This window comes from Oreochromis niloticus, linkage group LG18 (genome assembly GCF_001858045.2).
Source record: "Oreochromis niloticus isolate F11D_XX linkage group LG18, O_niloticus_UMD_NMBU, whole genome shotgun sequence".
Taxonomy (NCBI): domain Eukaryota; kingdom Metazoa; phylum Chordata; class Actinopteri; order Cichliformes; family Cichlidae; genus Oreochromis; species Oreochromis niloticus.
The window spans coordinates 15,341,001-15,350,349 of NC_031982.2; the positions used below are offsets into that span (position 1 = coordinate 15,341,001).

The window sequence follows — 9,349 nt, forward strand, 5'->3', positions numbered from 1 at the left end:
CTTCTCTCAGACCACAAATAGCTCTCTCACTCCCAGAGCTGCCGTCTGCAAGGTAACTCAACACCGCAGCCTTGAGCCTTGAAGCTCAGCAATGTCATGTTCAGTGACACTCTGCACCAGGTGGCCAAACTCAGAATAGCCTCCACACGAGTTGATCCAAATTCCTAAGACCAGTGTTGTCTAATAACTATAAAAAATCAACAGCGTCACTCATCGGCTTTACGGGAACGCTTTACCGCTGTTTATTTAAATTTGGCATTTTATACGCGAGATCAGTGCGTGTGGAAGACACGTGAGATTCACGAACAAGCAGGAATTCAACACTTCTGGCTTTTAAAAAAATCCCTAAGATCGTTTTTAGGAATCTTCTCGAAGTTCCAAACAACATGGGACAGCATGGCTCCAAATCCTCCATTGAATCCCGGGCGATTTTTCAGAGCGATGGCGCAGCCGACATGTATCAGAAAGCGGACACATGCTCTACCCCAGGCTCAGTCGTCCGCTTTCAGAAGAGGGTGACCAATCACTCTTCCCCCCGGACAAGGGAGAAGTCAGAACTCGACTCTTGGCCCCTGAGTCGCCGTGACACCGGAGGACTGGTGTATGTGATGGATAACCCAACCGGCGGGGTGTGGGTGAAGCCGGAGGAGAAATGGTCCAGATCTTGATACAAAAAACTGAAATACAAATGATTTAATCAGTGGAATCAGTTAAACATCTTACAGAGTAGCAGATGTTGATTTATCTTCCTGCTGTGAGGTGAGCTTCCACTGTGCCCACCCGCACTGCAGTGAGGTGGATTCAATCGATCTTCACCATACCAAGGATTTGGCTGGACGGATCATTGAGATGCACGGATTTTCTTTATTCTGTTTACATGTTCAGTGTTAGAATGAGATGGTGATGGTGAGAGGAGGTGATTAGCCACCGAGTCTATGTCTTTGGGTGCTCTATTATTCTGAATTATGTGAAGCAGAGTAAACAAAGGGAAGGGGCCTGGCTGTAGTGCGTTGGTCGATGGTGTCATGGTGAAACCTGCACCCTACCAATGGCTGACCAACCTTTATTGATTTTGTCCCACTTTCCCTTTTTTTATTTGACTTTTATTTCTGTTTATTATAATTACGCATGTATGTGCTATACAACATACACGCGTATTAAAATACAATATTTTAAAATAACGATAGCATTTTGGATGTGATGGAGTGACCTTGATTTAGGACAGAATGTCCACAAGGGGTAAAAGCAAGATGTGCGTGACGTGACCTCAAGTTTATGATGTTTGGCTGCTTCTGGTTTTCTAGAAGCATTGGAAACTTGGAGTAGATTTTTTTTAATGTGCATGTCAGCGTGGAAACATTCATCTCATATTTAACACGGCTGACAAGCCAGTGTAGAAGTTAGTTCGAATACACGAACTATGTGTATGCAAACAGGAGCTTCAACGTTTTATTTATTTATTTAAGTTTTTTTAAGTGTCACTTATTTAATTTCGTGATTGGACATGTGATTCAAATTTCGAAATGTTGTAACAGTTTGAGTCGTCGCAGTCACTAAGGCACCTTCCACTACGGTCCTTCTTAACTTTAACTGGTTTGGTGTAATTGGCTATTATTTAGTTTTTAACATTTAAGTCTGTTTGAGCACCCGGTTTTGTTCTCAGTGCGCCTATGACACTTTTACGAATGCACATTAGTCAGTCTGATATCTTCTGATAACAAACATAAAGTGATGGAATAAATGACCAATAAAAGTGTAACTGGGGAACAGGAAACTTTGCCCTCTGGTGTGACGCCTTATCGGAACACAGTGCCTTAGCAGGGAACTAATGGCTTATCCATTAAACCTCGGTAAACGCACTAAGCAAACACCGCGTCAGAAGGGCACAGTGCGGAGGATGTGACTGTCGCACGTCAGTTAACAGCCTTTGTATCTGTGCTTCACCATGGGATCATGGGTTTCCAAACCTCAAGTGCAAGTTCTTCTGCTGGGTCTGGACAACGCTGGAAAATCGACTCTCCTCTACAAACTGAAGCACAACACTTGTGTCAGCACCGTCCCTACTATCGGCTTCAACGTGGAAATGCTCGAGGCCAGAAAGAACAGGAAAAAAATTTCTATAACGATCTGGGATGTCGGCGGTCAAGGGAAGATGCGCGACCACTGGCCGAATTTCTACCAGAACGCTGGAGCTGTCGTGTTCGTCGTGGACAGCGCCGACCATGAGCGCCTGAACGAGGCGCAAAGTGAGCTGGAAAGAACTCTGAGAAATGATGAGCTCCGGGGCCGTCCGCTGATTCTTCTCGCCAACAAACAGGACGTCGACGGCGCGCTGAATGTCACTGAAATGAAGGACAAATTCAATATGAGAAAGATCTGCCAGGAGCGGGATTGTTTCGTTCAGCCATGCTCTGCGTCGACGGGATTTGGAGTTGAGGAGGCCTTTAAACGAGTGGTCCAAGTGGTCAAACTCTCGTCAGAGCCCGGTGCAGTGAAAGACAATATCAGGGATACAGTGCACTACCTCAGAACAAACAGCAAACATTAACATTTATTTATAAGCAATGTGTTATTTGACAATATGACGAATGAGCTCTTACACTAACATCTGCTTTAATTCCTTTATATCAACAATAAATCGTATTTAAAGAAATGCCATGTTTTGGTTACATTTCTATGATTCTTACGCCCACGGAGACATGCACTAATCATATAAACAGGTAAGCTGTTTATTGGGTGTGCATTTAGAAATTGTATCACTGCATATTCATATCGCCTTTTAATTATTAAACGCAATTCTCTTATCTCACAGTCGTGTATCTCACTGACAGCATCGTCAACCCAGGGGAAAAGCGCAACAAAGACAAGTGCAAATAGGTTTGGATGATTTAGTTGTGTTGCACTGACTCTCGGTTGTAAACCGTCTCCTTTGGCTAGTGTTTCATTTCACTTATGTAAGAAATTATAGATGCTGATAATCCACTGATTAGCTTTCCGCTTTCTAAATGGCTACTCTGCAAAAACATTATCTAAATGTGGTAAATTCTAACTGTAATCATTTTACTAGGCTGTATCAGAGTCTGACTAATTAAAGAGCAGATACTGTAGGCTTGGCAAACCCAAAATTGTGCTTTGCTTTTTTGTTTTCTTTGTCTTTGTTATGTCATATCACATCTATTCTATGAAGCATTCGATGTGATATGATAATAAATCGAGCCTCAGTGCTGAGAGTATTTGGCAGAAAATTAAGCTCACTTGGACACACTTTTTTGGAAGAAATGGAGGAATTGGATCAAAACATTTTCCAGAGGCATACAGTTCAGGTTGTATGGAAATTCACCTGGCGATATCATGCGAGTTCTTCTCCAAAAATGGGCACTAGTGTCAAATATCTCGAATATCGAATACTTGAATCTATAGTGCTACGTGTTCGTGCCTTGTAGCTTGTCCATCACAGGATTCCGGTCGTCGATCTCTTTCCGTCCCGAACCGTCTCCTCATATGTCGGCAGATGTTTGCATTCATCGTATGTTGGCAAGTGCGCAGCGGCAGCTGGATCCGCCGAGCTGTCCGGTGTACAGCTCTCCATAAGCATTTCTTGCGATGTGGTGGCCGCTGGCTGTCCATTTTGAGGTGGGGTGTCCTGCCTTGATCTTGAACACAGCACCCTCTGGACAAAGTATCCCAACGCGAAGAGAAGCAGCAGAATAAGTATTCCAGAAAGTTTTCGAGTGACCATGGCGATGCTGTAGTACGTATAGTTCACCAACTCCGGGCAACAGGTGACAACAGAGGTGTTGTTTCCCTGCGTGCAGCATATCTGATCATTTCTGCAAAGGACGTCTCCGCATCTCCGGCTGCAATAAACAACCGTGCGAACAAAAAGGCAAGTAGTGAACAACGCCAGCAGTTGGTTTCTGAGGAAAAACATCGCCGCTGTGTTCAAGGGGATAAAACAACCCAGTGAGAGACAAGAGCTAAAGCCCTGAAACAGGATGCAGGCGAGACGACGCAAATGCCCGGACTGAAACACTGACGCAGAGCATTATCCACTCACCGCATCCCCAGAGTATGGATAAAACGACGGACCAGGGTGGGTAATCAACAATCTTAAGTCTACGTATTATCATCTGCCGATTGGTACTGTTAAACTGTAAGCATTCCCCAACTGAAAACGATCAGACAGAGATCTGGACTTGCATCTGTAACCCCTGCAACGCATGAATATGCTAATAAAGCAGTGGCACTGAACTCCTAAGTGCTACTTCAGTGCGCTCCTGATTTGTTATGCACTTAGCAGGTATATTGGTTCAGCAACCCGTAAACAGCATACATATAATGGCTTGTTCATCTGATATGCAAGTAAACAGGCGCCCGGGAAATCGACAAGTCGTGTCAGAAAGGCTGAAGAATGACAATTAATCACGGAGGTGGGCGGGGACGCTGAAAACAAAGTGGCCCGTGCAGACCGTTTCAGCACCGCGGACAGCGCTTATCACGCCCACCGAGGACAACAACAAGGAGCGCTGTCTGAGATGCTGACACCACAAAACCCAAAGAGCATAAATGCTCTACTTGGCAGGAGCGCAAAAAAAAAAAAAAAAAAAATTCCATTTGCAATATTAATACCACTTCGCGTACATCAAGGGGTCAAGCCAGGCCATCCCCTTAAAAGGCCGCAATGTTCAGCGGACGTCCATTTAAGATGATCCGTACATGATGCAATAAGTGCTACTAGGGAAGTGCTGCTCTTGGAAGGTGTTTGCCAAAACTCTAAAAGGCTGCTACACAAAAGCACAGATGTGACACTTTCTAATGTTTATTAAACATATTTACTGATAAGTGTAAAGCTGCTCTTTCATGAATAAAAAGTTAGAAGACAAAGATGCAACAGTTTTCGTAATCCATCTCTCCAGGGAGCTGTGACTAATGAGTTACTGGATATGTCTCAAAAGCCAAGATTTTATATTGTATCAAATACCCCTCATTGTGACAATAATGTGGTTACACGAGTAGGCTGAGGGTAGTAATGGAAGGAAGCGCTCTAATAGCATGTCTGCATATCTCCTTAATTGATAATGGTTGGCATGTTAGATGAATCTTTACAGCTGGCAAACGGATGCATTGTTTGTGTTCAAGTACACAAGTAATGCATCCTTTTGACATCCACTTCTGTTGCTCGGGGCTAATGAGCTTGAGTGCTTAAAAACCCGATGCTAATTAAATTGTTTGCTAGCTCCATATCAAGTTCACAGACTGAAAATTACAGGATGTTGGGGATTTGTTCATGTTTGTTGTCTATAGAGCAGCTGAAGCAAAGAGTTATTTGTGGTAGAAAAATACATAATTTAAAGAAACTGACGGCAAGCAGCACACACTTAAATGGCTGGAGAAGTTCAGACAAAACTTTATTTGAAAAATGTAACGGGCCTGATTGTGTTCTAGTGCAGAGGATGATCTGCATTCATGGGGTTTTTGTACAGCATCCATAACATGTTTGTAACGTTCAAGTCAGCAGAGAAATCTTTATTTTAATCCTCACTCTCCAGTAAAGCATCCTGAGTCTCAGGTGGTCTTGTTTGAAACTACTGTTTTGGGGTCTGCTAAACTTGTGATATGGTTACTGAACGGCAGCACAGTTAAGGGTCCCAGCTGGAGCCTCCCTGTAAAAACAGGAAAACACAGTATCTCACTCAGGTGTCTTTGAGCTCCACTCAAGGTTTAATTATTAAATCTCTGAAATACAAGTTCAACAGCAATCCAATTTTAATGAAAAGGTGTTTAACAGCAGAAACCCACTGACTTAATATTGTACTCACGTGCTACATAGTCTGTTCCTCCCTTCATTAATTTAGCAGAGGATTGCTCATGTTTTGTGTGCCTGCGCTGGTGTAATCTTGGACGGAAACGGACGTAAGTTGCTGGATGATGTTTGGGTCTGTTCTGGACTAAACCTTCCAGTGAAGACAAGGTGGGCCTTGCTTTGGCATTCATAGTAGTTTTAGGAGGTTGGGTGGACTGAGTTTCTTCAACATGGTGGGCAATATTACAGCTCCTACATGCCTCATCATTCCCGTCAACTGAACGCCACCTGGATAATGTGAAATTTTACATGTGTAAAATAAAATTACCCATCTGTGAAATCTGATATGTAACAAAATAAATATTTTGTACTTCAATTAGATTTTAGAGGAAAATGCTTTCAGATGACATTGTTTTCATTATGTCCATCATGACTTATTTTCTGATAAAATGGTAGCACAAATGGACAACTGACCATTGCTGCACATAAAAATGACATGATTTTGGTACCTGTTCTCAGTTAAAGAGCAGGCCCGGTTTTGTGAGGTGGCAGTCATTGTGGCTGGAACAGCCTTTACATGGCAGGTTATATAAACCTGTGGATGAGACAAAAGTTAGGGACATAATTTGGCCAAAGACAATTTTGCCTCAACAAATGCCGCTTCCTCTTCTCAAAATGCTCTGCTAGATCTTTGTTGCAGCTACCTTCAGTTGCTGCTGGTTTGCATTTCTCTGCATTCAGTTTTGTCTGCAGTAACTCAAAAATCATACTCTGCTGGGTTGAGATTAAGTCACCAACGTCACCACTGCAGAACAGCCATCCCACTTCTTTGCTCTGAGAAACTCTTGAGTAGCTTCTACAGTATGCTTTAAGTCATTATCCCATTTACACTGTGAAGCACAGTGATTTGTTTTGCAGCATTTGACTGAACCCATTTTTGTCCTTCCCTCATATTCTATGCACAAGATAAGATTAGTTTCTTTGTTTCATCTATCCAAAGATATGCCCCAATGATGGCTACCTTCATATGCACAGACATTTCTTTGGCCCTTATATTTAAACTTAAAGTGAAAAGATAAAATACAAACTCAACAATTTAAATCAGCTTCAGATATTATGTCTCCATTTTTCATAAAAACAAAGAGGGAGCACGCCACATGGTAAAAAAAACAAAACAAAACAAAAAAAACTGCCTGTTGGCCAAGTGTGCAACTACATATAAAATTATTGTAATTCTTAAACAATAATGCAAAAATTTGGGTGAAACCCTTGAATTAGAGTCGAAAGCCTGCATTTCCACTGTGGTGTTGTAAAGAGGCAAAACTACAAAAATAGCATGTTTGGTTTGACAAATTATGGATCCAAATGTATATTACAGTAAAATACAAACTCCACCCACAAAGGTCTCATATTGAACATATGTACTGTGGAAAGCCATTATTTACTATCAACCTGGTTGCTGGGTGCTTGGTAAAAAATGAAGGCATCTAGCTGGAATCTCAGCGTGTGTTCCTCGGTTCTTGGTAGAAAACGCGAGCTGGAGTTTGTCAGGTAAGCATCAGTAAGACATCTGTTATGTAAAAAAATAAAGAATTTGAAAATGAAAGCCTATGCCATGATATGAGTTTTACTATATGGAAATATAGTAATCTTTATTGAGAATTAAAGATTTAGCAGTAGAACTTACCCATGCTCAACAAAATCATATCTTAATGCTACGTCTGCATCAGGAGTTGCTGTGCCAACACAATGGTCAACGTACACTCGCAGGGGCATGTGGTTACCAACAACAGCAGAGACTTCAAAATGAATCGAGTCACCCAGGAAATACGTATAAGATCCCCTCTGAAACGTCCAATCATCTGCAAAGATGGCAACAAATTAAAATAAATAAATAAAAGTACACGCAACCTTCCAATAAATATTTCTAAAGCTTGTGATAGCATTTTAAAGATTAATCATTGTGTGGTGACGTTAAGTATGACTCTTAGCAATAGCAGAACAATGTTTCATGGCTGTCATCCTTTTAAAACCTGTCATGAGAAGCAGATGAAAGTCTATCTGGTCTTCTGCTGAAGTTGTCGCAACAAGTGGAACCCAGGTGGGATGCAGGGAAACGCCACCTACAGAATACTTCCTGAAAACAGACATAGATTTTACACAGACACATTTCTACAGCACACTGCAAACTCCTGTTCATGTGCATAGGCGTACTTATTGTAATGACATTCAACTGGAATAGCAGCTCCATCCAGTCTAAGCAAACCATCAGTTGAGGGCTCAGGTGAGAAGACGAGCACATTGTCATAGATAAGCTTCTCTTTTGTGGACTGAAAGCAAATGTTAACATTTTAGTCTACAACTCACACTTCATTCATTCTGTTTTGTAAAAGGAGAAACTTTTGACCAGAATACAGCAGTGACTGAGCCACGCTCCAGAGAACTAGCAGTGCTTACTGAGAGCTTTGTCCCACAATCCACCAGCTGGGCCCGGATGGTGAACTCCGCCTCTCCCGATGGGACTGCTCCGCACTCCTCACCCGCTGAATCTGAGCCCAGTCTCAGATGTCCGCCGTCCACCTGTAGGCCTGTGTCAAACATGTCAGCCTGCACCACGACCTCCATGGCATCCGGGTGGCAATTTACCGTGACCGGTCGAGGGCGCTCCCGGAGCTCCGTGCTCGGTTTCTGTTTTACCGCACCAAACTGAGGCTGGATGCGGCCATATGTCCCACCCTGGCTGAAGGAGTTTGTCGCGCTTGACTCGCTGCTGTGAACTAACCGGCTGCTTTCTACGAATGCGCAAACGGAATAAAAAACGATAAAGCACCAAGAAACGAGGCCGTGCAGGTAACAGTCCATGCTTTAGCCAGGTTTTTGGAAGGAGCGATGAGTCCCCCACAACACACCCTCTGAAAAAAAAAGCACCACAGCTGAAGTGATTGCTCTCCAACACACCTGGTTTGACTGATTATAGCCGTTTCACTGAGCATGCGTACCCATTACTTGAAAAGTGATTTTTTGTTAAACAACAAGTTTAACTAAAGTGCAACAAGTTAAAAGCTTATTTTTCGGCATAATAATATTCATTTCTATTGTGTGGTTGTTTAGAAAATATAAATGCTATAGTATATATTTTCCACCAGGTGGCACTAAAACAGCTTAAAGTCAGTTTGTCGACAGGGATTGGATGACGTAATGATGACTTCATTCCTCTGTTTAGAAGTGACTATTTTTGCACTGAAGTTTGCCTTGAGCCTTAGGATTTTTGCACAAATTTATTACGTCAGCGCCACTGGGATGTTCGTGATATGACATTACTTAATAGCTACCTAAAATAAATAATTCCAACTAAACCTGCCAACTAAACAAAAAAATTGCATTTATAAACTGGAAGGGGCAGCAGATGGGGCTGTTTTACCCTGGGTTTTTCCCGTTAATCTACATTCAGGTTGCCCCATCATAAACAGTTTTAAGTCTATACTGATGAAACTTGCATACATTTACATAGTATTAAATGAATTAACAAGGTATTTTCTGCTTGTG

General features: G+C 42.3%; 2 protein-coding genes across 2 annotated transcripts; one reads left to right on the forward strand and one right to left on the reverse strand.

Annotated features, from left to right (window-relative positions):
• The first annotated feature begins 143 nt into the window (after positions 1-143).
• On the forward strand, positions 144-3,125 carry arl14 (ADP-ribosylation factor-like 14). The gene has a single exon (XM_005476276.4). It carries the CDS (start codon positions 1,946-1,948, stop codon positions 2,546-2,548), a length of 603 nt encoding a protein of 200 aa, XP_005476333.1. The 5' UTR covers positions 144-1,945; the 3' UTR covers positions 2,549-3,125.
• Positions 3,126-5,383: 2,258 nt separating this feature from the next.
• Positions 5,384-8,742, reverse strand: LOC100694017 (zona pellucida sperm-binding protein 3). The gene is made up of 8 exons (XM_005476278.4): positions 8,261-8,742; positions 8,018-8,133; positions 7,837-7,940; positions 7,491-7,665; positions 7,256-7,373; positions 6,313-6,398; positions 5,820-6,091; positions 5,384-5,663 (listed from the first exon to the last, which is right to left on the reverse strand). Exons 1-8 carry the CDS (start codon positions 8,663-8,665, stop codon positions 5,566-5,568), a joined length of 1,374 nt encoding a protein of 457 aa, XP_005476335.1. The 5' UTR covers positions 8,666-8,742; the 3' UTR covers positions 5,384-5,565.
• Positions 8,743-9,349: the final 607 nt, after the last annotated feature.